Raw genomic sequence first — 18129 nt, 5'->3', positions numbered from 1 at the left:
TTTTTCTTGTAGTCTTGATGTGAGTATAAGCCTTTAGAAACAATTTTTTTGTGGATGAACTCAGTTCATTTACATTCACAAACATGGAATGTACTTCTTCAGCAAGGCAATGTACTCAATGAGCAAAGCATGTCACATGAATCAAATTGGGATAAAATACTCAGAGGGATTTTGCTGCTGTGAATGTATAGGGATCAGCATTTGAAATAAACACAAACATCCTTTCATCTGCAGAAGATTCTGGAAATATTTTTCTAATGCTCTCATTCACAAATGTGGCTATCGTAGAGTGATCTACTTTTTCAAGCTCTTTGCATGCCACTAAATAGGAAGGAGGCGTTCTTCATTTAAAGCACCAACTATTAAATTTGCAATGTAACGGCCACAAGTGTCTGTAGTTTTGTCAACTGAAATCCAGAAATGCTTTCTTTGAGTTCATTGCGTATTTCTTCCGGAACAATTACATAAATTGCCTATGTAATTTTTACGCAGTGTTGATTCATCTGATTTTAAGTTTGTGAAGAGGAATATTGCTTGCAGAGAATGATTCACTTAGATCCCCGTTAAACTGACTTTTTGGTTACCTTTGGACAAATCCATGCTACTGTAACTTGCTGCTGTCAGAAGTCATTATCATAGTCCTTTCTTATGCATTCCTGTGATATGAAGACTTGTCTTGACATGCTTGTCTCTTTGAAACTTTTTTTTTTTGCACAAAACATTTTTCTCACAAACTCAACAATACAGAAAAATTCTGTTGTATATAAACATTCCATGATGATCAGCTGTCCACGAAATGACATTTCATTTTTCGGGCAGCATGGTGCACGACACGTTACACACTACATGTCATAAACACGTTCAGTTGTGTACAAGTAATGGAAAGCTAAGCTGATACAATGGAGGTGTGACTAAAGGCTTGCATAGTTTAATTTAATTGTTGCCGACTTGTATGGTATGTCTGCGGAGGGGGGGCGGGGGGCGGAGGTGGAGATTAACCGGGGGGTGCGGGTACAGCAGCATTGACTTTGTCTGCCTGTTCCTGCTTCTCTTCTGTAATGATTTCACTAGGCAGTGACATCTCTGTTAGCGATTTGACACAGTTCTAGGTCATGGTCAGCCTGTGAGACATCAAAGCTAAATTGAGCTAGAGGCTGCCAGTCTAAATTTTTGAAATATTGTAAACATAGAGGGAAAATATGCATTGTCTCTAGCTTTTAGTTAAAGCAGTAACTGCTGGAAAGGAGCCAAATATGCAATCTGCAAATGCATATAATCTGGTCTCCAGTCATAACAGTATCCGTATGCAGTCATCCCGGTTCCAGCATTATGGTACACCCACTCTCTCAGCCAGAATGTCCATTACAATGTATGCACAATGTTTCCAGCGCGTCTTGCTTCCTGTTTTGGCTATGTCAACAGGCCACCCTGTTATTCGATTTATTGACTTGTGACTCTCTTCTATGGGGATTTCTGAAATCCAAAGTGTATGCTAAAAGGGCAAAAACTGTTAAGGACTTGACAAACAACATTCATGCCACATAACGAGACCACTCTTCACAAGGTTATGATGACTGTGTGTCTTTATGCTGGAAATAACATCACCAACAGTGATGGACACCAAAAGGACATAATTTATAAAAAAAAAAAAAGACATGTCTAATGAAATGCCATGAAGTGTTCTTTAGAATAGTGCACACTAATAATGTTCAAATAAGGTGTTTATTTGTGCCGCACTGTGTGGTTTAGAGAATGGTGGTTCAAATCCCCGTTCAGCCTTCTAGGCTTAGGTTTACTATGATTCTCCTAAATCACTTAAGGTGAATGCCAGAATGATATTTTTAAAAGGACAAGCCAATTTCCTCCCCAGTCTAGCTTGGGCTGTGCCCCCACTCACCCCGACCTCCCCTGCCCCCAAGGGATTATGAGTGCTTGCAAGGGTGCGACTGACTATTTCTTTCGGTTTGACTTAATCTCCATCAGGCATCCTATTCTATGGCAACTTGTCTGTACTTCAAGTTATTAAATTTCACTTTTTTACAATTCTGCACTCTTTTGTTTATTTGCAAATGGTCTCCATAGCCAGCTGTAACCTCCACTTTATTTTTAAAAGTCTTGGTATTCAAGCCATGTGGAAAGGGCCATCCAATAATCAGTATGGTAGCCCGTCCATGTGGGTTTTCATGCACTCACATGAGGATAGCCTCCTGATTATACAATGAGTATCTGCACACTTTCTTCCTGAAGAATGTCTAGACTTGTGTGTGTTTCTTGTTCGGGACATGAGGACGCCAGGCAGAATCTTCCATACCAAGTGGTTGTTGTTTAGGTGGGGTGCCGGCACCCATGGAGAGGGCCCCCAGAGTGGGGGACACAATGGCAGACTAATCACAGTTAAGAAAATTAAACTGAACCATTATCATCAAAGGCATTCAATTACTTCAACATCGAAGGATATAAGCCCCAATATGTTTCTATCACTAGGTACAAATCAATTGCAGGCCGAAAGCTTATTTTCGCAAGTACTTTTTTTGTGCTTATCTGCAACTTAGCATCTCTGCTTTATGGTGAGTAGCAACTTTCCTTTCGTAAAATTGTTACATTCCATCCTGGATTTTCCATTGTTTGATAAATGTAGAAATAATTCATGTTTGCTTCAGTAAGCTGCAACAAACTTGGTGAAATCCTAGTAGCAATTACCCCTCACAAAAACCTAAAAATTTTGGAGGGAATAATCTTACACAGGGACCTTATATTTCAAACAAATGATGATTTATCTGCTAGTTGGGAATGCCATGGTGTCCATTGTTTAGGTGCAGTGATGACCTGTTGTTGCTATTGTCTGCTGTCCCAGGATAGGTTTGATGCTGGTCTATTCTGTGCAAGACTTTTCACCTCTGCATAACTACCACAACCCTCCCAACAGTCCTTCACCCCGCCTACCACCACCACCACCACCACATCCTTTCAATACAAAACTGACAACTCCTTGTTCCCCTAGGATGTTTCCTTCTGTTAGTCTGGTTTTGCTGTAAATTTCCAAAATTCTAATCAGTATCTCTTAATTAGTTATTCAGTCTACCCATCCAATCTTGAGAATTCTTCTGCAGAACCATTTTCAAAAACTTTCGTTCGCTTCTTATCTGCTTATCATCAGTGTTCCATATCTGTGCAAAGCTACTACTCTTCAGAAACAATTCCTAACACTTGAGTTTATATTTGCTGTCAACAAGTTTCTCTTTTTCAGAAACGCTTATTTCTGTTGCCGGTCTGCATTTTGTTCCTCTCTACTTCAGTCAGTGATTTTACTACCTAAGTAGCAGAACTAATGTATTAATTTTGCTGTTTCACCTCGTAATATAATTCTTTCCATATCACCTTATTTATTTTGACTGAATTCTATTTCCCTTGCTTTACTTCTGCTGGTGTTCCTATCACAATCTCATTTCAACACTTCGTCCATTCTATTCAACTAATCTTCCAACTTCTTTGCTGTCTCTGACACAATTACAATGCCATCAGCGAACCTCAAAGTTTTTATTTCTTCTCTCCTTTCCGAACTTTTTCTGGGTGTCCTTTACTGCTTGCTCATTGTGCAGATTGAATAACACTGGGGAAAGGCTATACCCCTATCTCAATCCCTCCTCAACTAGCACTTCCCTTTCATGTCCGTCGACTCTTCTAACTATGGCCTGATTTCTGTAGAAGTTGTATATAACCTTTCATCCCCTGTATTTTATCCTTGATACCTTCAGAACTTTACAGAGAGTGTTTCAGTGAACACCGTGAAAAGCTTTCTGTAAATCCAAATCTTGAGAAATATAGATTTGCATTTCCATAACCCTTCTTCTAAGCTAAGTCGTAGGATCAATAATGCCTCATATCAGCATTTTCTGAGTCCATACTATCTCCCCTGAGGTCACCATCTACTAGTTTTTCCATTCTTCTGTAATTCCCTTTAATATTTTTCAGCCATGACTTACTAACCCTTTCACTGCTGTAGAGTTGTATACACAAGCTGCTTGGGTTTTCCTGCAGTGCTGTGGATATCTGAATGCGTCCTGAGCCTCCGAACTCTGTGCTGCAGATAAGGTACTTGCATAGCTCTGTGAACAAGAGAGTTGAGTATTTATCAGCCAGCATATCTGTCTCACTGTATGCTATCATTTGCAAAAAACCTCGTTTAAAATCTACAAAAAGAAATTGTTTACATTACTTTTTATCTTTATTTCCTGTGTAGCTTACTATCTAAACCACTCATCTCTGATGTCACCATTTCTAATCATCATCATCATCATCATCATCATTTTTTTCTGGGGAGTCATTCCACAACCAATAGCCTAATTTCGGAACATTGTCCCCCTCAACCATCACTGATATCAATGAAATTTTATGTGAAAATTTGCACTTGTCCAAAATGAACGTTGGTGTAGTTTAACATTCTCGGAAGCAATACTGACAGAGATGTAGTCACTTGTTTGACTTCATGTGAGAGTTTCCGCAGAGCAAGCTTTAATTTTTGGCAAATTTGAGCTGTTATATCTTGGACAATATTTTGTTCGAAGAAATGAAATATAGCCATGTTTTACAACTTAAAGGCGTTCTCTCAAGAACAAGAATGAAAAGAATTGTATGATCCATATTCAGCCAGAAACTTTTAGGCAAAATCTCCCAAAAAAATACGAAGTTTGGCTTTTTGTGTCTCGCAGGCTTACAGTATGACGAATGTGGAACATCACTTGTAGAAACGTAACATTGCAAGGTTTCAAAATATAAAGTTTGATTTATGTACCTCTTTCAAATACTGAATAAATTGAGTACCAATCTGAATATTTTTAAAAGGTCAGAAATGTAGTATTTTTGGTCTGATTTTGTAAAAGTCTGCCATATGTTCCATACCACTTTTTGAACTGGGCTCATTAAAAAAAGACCAGGCTTCACAATGAAAAAAATTGTAATTGAACAGAGTAAAATTCAGGATGGAATGTGACATTATGAAAAGTCAAACTATGGAAACCCAAGGTAGGAATATCATCACTGTAGGAAAAGACAGATTGCTACTTACCATAAATAAGACATGTCCAGACACTTTAAGACACCTACGTGCAGCTACAGGCCACACCCTTCATCAGTAAGAGAGACACGATTCACACACACAAGTAAGCTCACCTCATGCACACACGACCACCAACACCGCTCTTGGCAACTGTTGGTGGTGGCTGTTCATCCTGGTAGCCATCTGGTTGGTAGTCATACCAATACAAAAAGCTGTGCAGTGATTGCAGCAGAGCTAGTGACACATAGCTGCTTTCACAGGTGGCTTGGCCCCTGATGGGGTGGGATAAATCTGTGACAGGACTGGAGTAGGAAGTCCACCAGGATGAACGGCTACCACCAAACTGTGGCCAAGAGCGAAGTGGACCATCATGTGTCAGAACATGCAACTGAACATAACGCACTTGATTTCCAGGATTGTCACGAGTTCTGGAAATCAGGGAATTTCAAACATATCAAGGAAATATCAGGAAAATTTGGAAAAAAACACTGGAAAAATCTCGTTTTTGTCTCAGTAGCATGAAATTGTTTACTGAGATGTCGTGCTTTGTCGCTGGCTGGGCGCAGCTGAGTATGTGTGCTGCTTCCCGACTCTCTCATTCTTACTGCTTCTCCACTTCCCACCCCACCCCACCCTTCCCCTCAGCTTGCAGCCAGTGCTGCCACCACTGCTTGCTTCTAGCCTAGCAGTTGCCAATGGGAGGCAGGGCAGTGTGAGGAGTGATTTGTTTAGATGTGATTCTCAGAGCTTGTTGACGAAGCAGCCGAAGACAACGGCCATACCTGCATGTGTTGTGTGAGTGATTGTGTGAATGTATGTGCGCTCACTCTTTCTGACAAAGGCTATGGCCAATAATTTAGTTGTGAGAGTGTGATTGTCTTTTCTATGTGCCTGTCTGTGGCTCAGTTATCATCTTCATGGTGAGTTGCTACCTATCCTCATTAGTATTGTTTCTCATAGTATTTGCGCAAGTTATCTGTTGCGTGGGTGATCACCGTGGTCTCATTTCATCAACATGGTGTCTGTGACACGTGAATAGCTGGCCACATGAGTGTACTTCCATGAGGGGCCAAAACCACAGGCCATTTCTGAGGGTGTGTCTAACAGATCGGTCTGCCGATATGAAGCCCATAGTTTCCCACTAATGTGCAGGCCCTGCCTGTCGGATCGAGTCTCACCGATCTGCTTGCAGGCTGAGACTGTGTGTTGTGGCATAATGCGACAAATTTTCGTGGTTTATCCATAAACTCAGGACTGTGGTGCTCCTCAGCAGGCCAGAGACTGTGGGCAATGGATTGCTGGAATTGCGACTGTCTCATCACAAGTACATTGCATAGTGTGGCGTTTTATAGACATTTTATTTATTCTTGTACATTTTGGCTCTTCGAAAGTAGTTTATGTATTAGAAAGCATGGACGACAAGAAGAAGAAAACTGCGGCAGTTGCTGGCTGTTTGTACACTAAGTACTCACATATTTCTTGAAAGAAGAATCACACAATACCTGCAGAACAATAGACATAGCACAGTGGGTAATAACAGACAGTAACGGACATAGTAGAACCAAAATTTTATTGGTGGTCACCTACAGTGTTTATTTACACAACTCTTCCCAAGTTACACATTTCTTTCAAGAGGCCTACTTTTTTCTGAGGTTATTTCTGAAACCAGTGAAGATTTTAAAACTGTCTTGCAGCTCCAACAAAATGTATAATTTTGCCATCAAATGTGTTTCACTTTATTGAAATTGAATAACATCAGTGGTCTTAATGAAACATATATACCATTTGGCTTGCTTTCTCCATCTAAAAGCAGCTCATCGCACAAGATGTTGATATTAGAACTTATGATTTTTGCTCACACGTTTAGAAATACAGAAGTCCTTACATTTTTTCTCAGCTTATGTCTTTACTTACCCTTGAGATCTCAAAATTTGTCAGGGAAAACCCTGGCATTCCAGAATCCGATTTCGGAATCTTTGTCTGGCCATGATGTAATCTAACTGAAATCTTCTCGTATTACCTGGCCTTTTCTAAGCACACCTCCCCCTTTTGTGATTCCTGAACAGAGTATTTGCTATTACTAACTGAAACTTGTTACAGAACTCAATAAGTCTTTCTCCTCTCCCATTCCTTGTCCCAAACCCATATTCTCCTGTAACCATTCATTCTACTCGTTCCCCTACAACTGCATTCCAGTCCCCCATGACTATTAGATTTTTATCTCCCTTTGCGTATTGTATTATCCTTTCAATATTCTCATACACTTTCTGCTGTTGATTCTGATAAGAGTAACCCTATCGCTGCACTGTTCACTGTAACACTCTCTCTGCCTTGTCTTCCTATTCATAACGAATCCTGCTCCTGTTACACCATTTTCTGCTGCTGTCGATATTACCCTATACTCATCTGAACAGAAACCCTTGTCTTTTTTCCATTTCACTTCACTGACCCCTACTATATCTAGATTGAGCCTTTTTATGTCCCTTTTCAAATTTTCTAGCTCCCCTACCACATTAAAGCTTCTCACATTCCACACCCCTACCCATAGAACGTTATTCTTTGGTTGATTATTCAATCTTTCTCTCATGGTCACCTCCCCTTTGGCAGTTCCCTCCCAGAGATACGAATGGGGACAATTCCGGAATCTTATGCCAATGGAAAGACAATTGTGATACTTTTTCAATTACAGGCCACATGTCCTGTGGATACACATTGTGTCTTTAATTCAGTGGTTTCCATTGCCTTCTGCATCCTCATGCTGTTGATCATTGTTGATTCTTCTGATTTGAGGGGCAGTTTCCCACCCCAAGGGCAAGAGAGTGCCCTAAACCTTTGTCTGCTCCTCGCCCTCTTTGACAAGGCTATGGCAGAATGAGGGTGACTTCTTATGCCGGAAGTCTCCGATTGCCAATGCTGATTATTAGAAACCAGATTATTTGCCTTTGCATGTTACATATGCATTTGCGTATTTGGCTGCTTTTCTCCAGTTATTGTATATTTTAACTAAAAACTACTGACAATGCATGTTTTCGCTCTATGTTTACAATAATTTAAAAATTTAGATGAGCGGTCTCTAGCTCGATTCAGTTTTGATGTCTCACAGATTGACCGTGACCAGGAACTGAATGGTTAACTGAGAGGCCACAGTGTAGCGAAATCATTACACAAGATAAACAAGAACAGGCAGAGTCAATGCTCCTGAGCCTACACCCCTGGTTAATCCCCTCCACTGTCATACTGTATGCATCAGCGACAATTAAATCAAACTATGCAAGATTTTAGTCGCAGGTCAATTGTTGCAGTTTAGCTTTCTATTTACTTGTATGCAGTTTAATGTGTTGACGACATTTTTGTGTGTTACGTGTTGTGCGCCACACTGTCCGAAAAGAGAATCATCATTTTGTGGATAGCTGACCATCCTGGAACATTTACATATGGTGGAATTGTTTTATATTGTCGAGTTTGCGAGAAAAATGTTTTGTGCAAAAAAAAAAAAAAAAAAAAAAAGGTTTTGAATAGACCAGCCTGTCAAGACAAGTCTTCATATCACAGGAATGCAGAAGAAAGGACAACTACTACTACTTCTGACAGCAGCAAGTTGCAGTGGCAGGAATTTGTCCAAAGGATGGCAAAAAAAATTAGTTTAAGATAGATGTATGTGAAGCATTCATTACAAGCAATATTCCTCTTCACAGACTTAAAAACCCTATCCTCAAAGGCTTCCTGTGCAAATATTGCTTAAATCAAAATATCAGATCAATCAACACTGCGTAAAAATTACATACCGACAATTTACGTAAATGTTCTGGAAGAAATACGCAATGAACTCGAGGACAGCATTTCTGGATTTCATTTGATGAAACCCAGACACTTGAGGCCGTTACATTGCAAATTTAATAGTTGGTGCTTTAAAAGAAGAGCCGCCTCCTTCCTGTTTTGTGGCATGCAAAGAGCTTGAAGATCATTCTACGATAGCCATATTTGTGAATGAGAGCATTAGAAAAATATTTCCAGAATCTTCTGCAGATGAAAGGATGTTTGTGTTTATTTCAAATGCTGATCCCTATACGTTAAAGCAGCAAAATCCTTCTAAGTATTTTATCCCAATTTGATTCATGTGACATGCTTTGCTCATGGAGTACATCGCCTTGCTGAAGTACATTCCATGTTTGTGAATGTAAATGAACTGATTTCATCCACAAAAAAATTGTTTCTAATGGCTTATATTCACATCAAGACTACAAGAAAAACTACAAAATGCGCCTTTAACTCCTAAATCAGTAGTAGCTTATTGGGGTATGTGGGCCGAAGCTGTGTTGTTTTAAAATGAACATTTTGAGGCCATTAGAGCAGTACTGAATGACTTCAATAGTGCAGAGACTTTGGCAGTTTGCCAGTGCAAGGGAGCTTTTAATGATTCTGGTATTAAAAAAGATGTTGCTGTGATTAGCACTCATTTATCCTATATTCCTGCAATTATTAAAAAGCTTGAAACTGAAGGTCTGGCGTTGAATGCATCTAATCAGTTAATGAATAAAATTACTCTAGTGAACTACTTATTGCCTGAAGTATTCCCAACAAAGCTGAAAGAAAAGTTTGGAAACATTTTAAACAAGAACCTAGGCTTTGAACCCTTATGCCAGATTGATAGTTTTATTAATGGGATGGGGGAACTTTTACCGGAAGTAATAAGTGCCAACATAGCACCCAAATTCAAATACTGCCCAGTTACCTCAGTTGATGTAGAATGGTCCTTTTCTGCTTATAAAAATGTTCTGAGTGATCTAACACACAATCTTACTACCGAACATTTAAAACAGTATTGCGTCGTTTATGTTTACAATAGTACAAAAATGTAAAATAATTTGTAAATGATGCTTTGGTTCAATAGTATTAATTAAAAGTCAATGCTGTTCAAAAAAATTCATGACTGTATGTTGCCTTTTAAATAGCATGCTGCTCTGCCTGTGATAAATCTCGAAGTTTGTCCTGTACATATAGATTGTTTCGTTGCGACTCCCTCGCATCGCATATGCTTGTTACCAACACAAACCGCAATGAAGGAATAATTCTTTAAATGTGGTACGCATCCCCTATTTCGCAAATTTTTAGAAAATAATCTCAGAAAGGCCTCCTTCCTAACCTCAACCAGAAAGTATTCCAAAAATGATATCAGCGTTATATATGTACTGATTTTTCGCATGGCCAGTGCTCTTCCTCATAACTGATATGCAAAGGTTCGACTGACATATAATACACACAGTAGCTATCGTGTTTTTATTATTTGATCGCGCATATTTTGACACTTTTCGTGCATTTTTAAGCATTTTAGTGCGTATTTGTATGCATTTTTTAAGGTTTTTATGATGCTTATTATCCGGTCTCAACTGATAATTAATCAAAATTTAAGCGGTAGCGGGTTTCAGACCTGGGATCGAGAACATTTTGATTCTGAATCAAGGACGCTACCTCTAAACCATGGGTGCAATTCTTCTGAAATGCATAAGCAAATAGTCATGGATTTTTCTGTCTGCATTCAGTGTTTGCCGAACAAAACGGAATGTAGTTCCCGATTCAAAGAGCCTCCCAGCTGCAGTACAGTTCGTCATGATTCGCTGTACTAAAGACACTCAGTCCTTTGCAATGGTAAATCCATTTCTTATTCAGAAAGGTGTTGATGCAGTTGCTGGCCCTGTAAAATCCTCCTCTCGTTCATACAATGGCACTTTGCTTTTGGAGACTACTTCTGATTCTCAAGCACAACAATTGCTTACCGCTTCACTCCTCCATGACTATCCTGTTTGTGTAAATGCATAGAACTCTGAATTCTTCTCATGGTGTTATTTGCACTACTCTGCTTGATGGTCTGACTGAGGTAGAAATCCAAACCCACCACTCTCATCAGGGTGTCATTGCAGTCCATCAAGGTGATGAAAAAGATAGATGCATCCTTAGTGCTGACACGCACTCTTTTTCTCAATTTTCGTAGAATGGTACTCCCATCCAAGATCAAAGCAGCTTATGAAGTTATCGCAGTCAGACTTTACATTCCAAACCCGATGTACTGTTATCAGTGTCATTGTTTCGATGACACTCGAATGTCCTGTCAACACCTGGCCAGATGTGTAATCTGTCGATTGTCAACCTCCTTCTCCCCGCTGTATCAACTGCAACTGCAACAGCAACAATGCTCCCTCCACTCGAGATTGCCCTATGTATCACAATGAGTGGGCTTGAAGGAGATACAGTTACAGGAGACAATGCCTTACCTGGTTGCTCGCAAATTATTGGACAGTTGCAAACCCTGTGTTCTACCATTTGGCACTTACAGTACCGTTCTTGCTAAATGAAGGACATGGCCATGCAGACATGCGACCTCAAATTCAGCACTACAGTTGAAAATTGTCTAGTGTCATGGTAGCATCCATGTCTCCTCCTCCAGCTGTGCAACAAGTCACCAAACTTTCGACACAAGGAGTGATGTCACCTGCTACACAACCATCAGGGCAGAAAGGACAGAAGGAATACTCCTCCAAAGACTTTTTACATCCCTCCAGCCAACATACATCTGAGTCTTGCTCCAAGAAGTCAAGCAAAGGCCAGACAGTCTTCTCCTTCGACATTGTCCCCATGTGATACACTTGCCCGGCTGACCTCTGTTTCACCGGTGCGCACCACCTACTGCTTTTCTGCCCTGGACTCGTAGACTGAAATAAGGTGAATGCCAACACCTTTGTAGATCTCGGGTAGCAGGATCCTCCAGGTTCTGCACTCTGTGGCAGAGTGTCTTCGAAGGCTGGCACTCGGCAGTTGCTGAGGTGACACCCCTTCATTCCCCCCCCCCCCCTCCCCCCCCCTCCCCCCCCCCCCCTCCCCCACACACACACCACCACCACTTTCCTCAGCGTACTCTCTTCCAATGGAACATTTGCAGCCTACAATCCAGCAAAGAGGACTTATGGCTGCTCTTAGAATCGTAGCATCCAACTTGGTCTCTGCCTCCAGGAAACAAAATAAAATTGCGTCCTCACGATCGCTCTGAGCTCTCGCATTTCTTCGCGGACCGCTTTGACCTTCTCCCCCCCTCTCCCGGGAGGGCATTCCATATCGTGGGGCAGTCATGCTGCACATCCAGGATGACATTCATAGTCAACCCGTCCCCCTGTCTACCTGGCTTCAAGCTATTGAAGTCCACATTTTCCTTCCTCGCTTGACCTTTTCCCTTTGTACCATTTACATCCCTCCATCATCCGATGTCACCAGGGCAGACTTCCTCCAGCTTATTGGGCAACTCCCTATCCCTTTTCTGTTGGTCACTGACTATAATGTGTGTTACCCACTTTGGGATTCTCCCAGAACCTGCCTGAGAGGTGCCCTCTTGGCTGACCTTGTCAGTCCACTTAACATTATCTGCCTTAACACGGGAGCACTCACATTCCTTCCACACTCCACACACACCTATTTCCTTTTTGACCAATCCTTCTGCACTGCACAGCATGTCCATCGTCTCGAGTGGCCTGTTCTCTCTAACACATACTTGAGCAACCTGTGTGCTATCCATTGCTGACTCCTACCCCACCTGTGTACAGAACCAAATAAAAGCTTTCCAAGGCCAACTGGAGATTTTACTCCTACCTGGCTGCCTTCAATGAACATTTCCCCATTGATGACCACGCAGAATATCTGAGAAATGTTATTCTTACCACTGCAGAACGTTCCATTTTTCGCACTTCCTCTTAATCATGCTGTGCGCTGGTCCCTCAGTGGACTGAGGCGTGCTGCGATGCAGTTCACATGCGGAGACGTGCTCTTCACATTTTTTATCTTTATTCTTTGATTACAAACTGCATTTGTTATAAACAGTTGTGTGCACATTGCCGTTGTGTTCCTCAGGATTGCAAAAAATGTAGCTGGATTTCATTTACTAGCTCTACTAACAGTTCCACTCCCTCTACTGTAGTGTGGGCCGACCTCTGACAGCTCTCTGGGATCGAGGTCCATTCCTCAACATCCAGCCCTACAGTAGCAGATGATGTCACAGTGGACACATTGTTATCTCTGGCACCTTGGGCCGCCATTTTGCGGAGATTTTGACCTCCTCCCACTGTCACCCTGGCCTCCTCCATCGGAAACGAGGGAAGGAGGCTCAGCTGATACCCTTCTCTTCTCAGATTAGTGAGTGCTACATTGCCACCTTTACCTTGAGGGAATTAGATAATGCTCTCACATCGTCCCAATCCTCTGCCCCAGGGCCAGATGATGTTCACATTGATATGTTGCAGCACCTTTCTCTCGCAGGCAAACACTTTCTCTTTCGTGCGTACAACCCCATCTGGGCAAAGAGCATGTTTCCCAAATGCTGGTGTGAAGCCACTGTCGTACACATACCTAAGCCCGGTAAGGACAAACACCTTCCTTCTAGCTACCGCCACATTTCTCTCACCATCTGTATTTGCAAGGTGATGGAATGTACGATTCATGCCCGGCTAGTATGGTTGCTAGTCTTGCAATTTACTAACCACTGCACAGTGTGGGTTTCGAACGCTCCTTTCTGACTTTGACTAACGTGCCACTTTGTCCACCCATGTCACAAGTAGTTTTCTGTGGAAATCCAAGACTGTGGCTGTGTTTTTTGATAGGTGAAAGCCAACAACACGTGCTGGAGGAATGGTATCCTCTGTACCATGTACACTTGTGGTGTCCATGGTCACATGCCCTGTTTCCTTCAGGAATTTTTAAAAGATCGAGTTTTCAAGGTACGTGTGGGATTTGCCTTGTTGGACACCTTTATTCAGGAGAACGGTGTGCCTCAGGGTTCAATCTGGAATGTCGCCCTCTTTGCTATCGGCTATTATCCCTATAATGGCCTGTCTCCCACCGGGCATTTCCAGCTCCCTTTTTGTAGATGATTTTGCCATCTGTTGCAGTTCTTCACGGACTTGTCTCATTGAGCATCATCTGCAGTCATGTCTCGATCATCTTTACTCATCATGGATAGTTTAAAGAAATGGTAACATTTGGTCACTGAGAATAAAGTAATAAACATGCTCGTTCATGTCTACATTACTCTGATTTTGTATTTTGTGTTATTGTTTTGTTTTAGCGCACAAAGACAGCTAGGGTCATACACACCCAAGTCGGAACTGTAGAACATGAAGACAAAGAGAGGAGTTAAAGGCAACTACATGTTAATCCCAGTTGATGGAAGAGAAGACAGCTAAAAACAGGGATGTGGAAGGTGGTCTGTAAAATATCCACAGGGAAATGGAGGTCCTCAACTAAAGATTAAATGTCCTTCACCATATTGCTAGGGCGGATAAAAAGTAAAATGCGGTCGATAGCCCGCACGTCGTTTCCTAAAATGGCTGATAACTCCAATGGCAAATGCAAATGAGAACGTAAGTGGTTAAAAAGGGTATCCTGTCAGGAAATCGCGGACCGGCAATGGTTGAGGGCAATGAGCACAAAATGGTGGGGGAGCACCTCTTAACAAATGGCGATGGTTAGAAAAAACAGTGCCCAATACGCAACCTAGCTAAAATGATCTTGTGAAGATAGGGCCAAGAGGAGGTTGTCCAAGCTGCTGGGAGAGGCTTAATAACCTGGAGCTTGTTCCCATGAAGGGAGGACCAGTGGTAATGCCAAACCAAAGTGACACCACAGTGACAGATGGAAACACAGGGATCATCAGAGGGAATGTAAGAACTGGGGGTCTTAGGTACAAGGACTGCAGCCTTGACAACAGTGCCAGTGGCCTCGTTTCCTGTCAACCGACAGGACCAGGGAGCCACATAAACATGCACTAAGGGATGGATGGTGTATAGCACACAGAGGCTTTGAAGGGCACAGAGAGTCAAAGCAGATGATGCATTTGGAAAGCCTATTTCGCCACATGTACTGAGTGGCCTGATACAGGGTGAGGAGCTCTGCTGTAAATACTGAGCAGTGTTCCAGATGCCGATAACAATGAAAATATCAGTGCCAATAATGAAGGCACACCTGAGACCATGGTCGTTCCGAGAGTCATCAGTGTACACAAAGGAACTATTGCAAAGTTCTGTGTGAAGGTTGTGAAACTGAAGGCGATAGAGTGAGGCTGGAGTAGTGTCCTTAGGAAGCAAGTAAAGGACAAGGTGATCATGGGTCACCGCATGAAGCCACGATGGTAAGGGTTCACACCCATCAGGACAGTGGCAGGTAGCCTGAAGTTAAGCTACTGGAGCAAGAGCCGAAAGTGAACTCCAGAAGGTAACACAGAAGAGGCATGTGCTCCATGCTGGCGATCAAAGAAATCATTGTAGAAGCAGGCACATGATGGGTGGCCACGCAGACACAAGTCTGTGTATGTGCGGTTGGATATGGGTGTGTGTGCGAGTGTATACCTGTCCTTTTTTCCCCCTAAGGTAAGTCTTTCCGCTCCCGGGATTGGAATGACTCCTTACCCTCTCCCTTAAAACCCACTTCCTTTCGTCTTTCCCTCTCCTTCCCTCTTTCCTGATGAAGCAACCGTTGGTTGCGAAAGCTTGAATTTTGTGTGTATGTTTGTTTTTGTTTGTGTGTCTATCGACCTGCCAGCACTTTCGTTTGGTAAGTCACATCATCTTTGTTTTGAGATATATTTTTCCCACGTGGAATGTTTCCCTCTATTATATCCATATCATAAAATTTATTATATATAAATACAAAGATGAGGTGACTTACCGAACAAAAACGCTGGCAGGTCGATAGACACACAAACAAACACAAACATACACACAAAATTCAAGCTTTCGCTACAAATTGTTGCCTCATCAGGAAAGAGGGAAGGAGAGGGGAAGACGAAAGGAAGTGGGTTTTAAAGGAGAGGGTAAGGAGTCATTCCAATCCCGGGAGCGGAAAGACTTACCTTAGGGGGAAAAAAGGACAGGTATACACTCGCACACACGCACATATCCATCCACACATACAGACACAAGCAGACATATTTAAAGACAATCAAAACTCTTTGTCTTTAAATATGTCTGCTTGTGTCTGTATGTGTGGATGGATATGTGCGTGTGTGCGAGTGTGTACCTGTCCTTTTTTCCCCCTAAGGTAAGTCTTTCCGCTCCCGGGATTGGAATGACTCCTTACCCTCTCCTTTAAAACCCACTTCCTTTCGTCTTCCCCTCTCCTTCCCTCTTTCCTGATGAGGCAACAATTTGTTGCGAAAGCTTGAATTTTGTGTGTATGTTTGTGTTTGTTTGTGTGTCTATCGACCTGCCAGCGTTTTTGTTCGGTAAGTCACCTCATCTTTGTATTTATATATAATTTTTCCCACGTGGAATGTTTCCTTCCATTATATTGATATCATAAAATTTATTTATTTATTTCTCTCTCTCTCCCCTCCCTGACACTCACCTGCCTGTGGCAGAGTGAGACTTTGGCTATGTTGGCAAGCTTTTAACTATCTAAAACAATGAGAAGAATTTTTTATTCACAAATGAATTTTGGCTATAATAAAATTTGGCTCTGTGGACACTATGTGAATAATTATAGTTGCCATTTTATTTTTAGTGTTACAATTTAACATCACTAAAATAATGCGAGCTAAATTATCTCCAGTTTGCAGGCACAATCTGATTCATTTGACAGCATCACGACTACAAGGCATGAATCAGGTGAAATGAGACAGGCAGAGAATCTTGATAAAATTGAAAAACATCTGAACTCAGAGTTACAGAAACACAGGAAGGCACTGGTAATATATTCTGAAAATACTTCATTAGTTATTTGAATCTGCCCTGAGTTATTTATAGATAAGGATAATATGGTGTATAATGCAGAGTAAAAGTAGAGTAGAAGCAATTTCATTAAGCAGTCAGTTGACAAAGAGGATTTCAATTCTGTCCAGTACTTATAATTCAATAACAATGATCAGTTTTGTATCATACCTAAAGTATTTGAGAGGGCCACACACAGATTAACGATTTGGTGGTATATTGGTGCTCAGTTCCTATTTGAGCTAGAAATGCGGGGTGAAAATTTGCAAAATACATACTATACAAAAAGACTGTTGGAACATTAGCTTTCAGTCAACAACACCTTTGTCAAAAAAAATAAATAAATAAATAAATAAATAAAATAAACCACACACACACACACACACACACACACACACACACACAACTTGCGTGCGTGTTTTGTCTTGAGGCTTTCTGCGACTCAGCATCTTCACTATGGGATGGTGAATAGCAACTGTCCATTTCATTACATTGTTAATTTCCATCTTGAATTTCCCATTGTTTGATTTCACCCGTAATGATTCTTTAGATGTGTCCAATTGTTATTATATCTTATCATATTTCTCAACAGCCTTTTTTTTTCTTTGACCAAACCACATATTTATTGATTGTGTAACTGCTTTGAAGCAAGAGGAGTTACAGTACTAGGCCAAATAGTAACATTTTGCAGCACTGTCTGCCATTCTCCTTTACTTGTTGTTATCTACATTAGGAACAGCACTCAACTTGGATACTCCTATCCTTATTATTCATTTATTATCCTAGTAATTAAACAGAACCACTAGTAAATCAGAGAGGTTCAAATTGTTTTGCGTCTTTGGAGTCAGTCAGAAAACGGACAGTATTCTACATGTGTAGAAACTATAAATTGCCCCTCCTTCCTCACAAAGCTACTTCCTAACAACTATCCACTTTTCACAGCAAGAGTGTCTGTATATATACTTGCATTTAAGTGTAGGTCTTCCTTCCTTTCTGCACCTACCCTATGCGTTACGCAGTATATGTGTAAGGGTACATCGTCTTGCTCACTGTTATCCCCCCTCTTTCCCCCTATATTATGACTTGATTTACTCCTACATTATTGAAGATCTATACCTGATTATTAAATTCCTCACATGCTCCCTCTTAAGACATCGGATTCCACATAAGTAGTGATGGATGGTTTGCTGTCAAATGTGAGGCTCTGCTGTGGCCTCGTGACATTCGGTGTTTCATGCTCCTCTTCTTTTCACAAGCATTAACAAAGCATATTTTTGCCAATTTTAAGCATATTGTGTTGCTATGGTTCTTAATGACTATGTGGATCTCATC

The 18129-nt window shown here is 41.3% G+C and overlaps 1 protein-coding gene across 1 annotated transcript in view; it reads left to right on the top strand.

Annotated features, from left to right (window-relative positions):
• The window catches only part of LOC124711692, an 85556-nt gene that overhangs the window by 51633 nt on the left and 15794 nt on the right, over positions 1 to 18129 (top strand). The window contains exon 4 of the mRNA XM_047241891.1: positions 16640 to 16775. Coding sequence (XP_047097847.1) covers positions 16640 to 16775 — 136 coding nt within the window. The remainder of the gene's footprint in view (positions 1 to 16639; positions 16776 to 18129) is intronic.

This window comes from Schistocerca piceifrons, chromosome 8 (genome assembly GCF_021461385.2).
Source record: "Schistocerca piceifrons isolate TAMUIC-IGC-003096 chromosome 8, iqSchPice1.1, whole genome shotgun sequence".
Taxonomy (NCBI): Eukaryota; Metazoa; Arthropoda; class Insecta; order Orthoptera; family Acrididae; genus Schistocerca; species Schistocerca piceifrons.
Note: the sequence above shows the minus strand (reverse complement) of the source record. Positions and strands in the feature narration are given on the sequence as shown.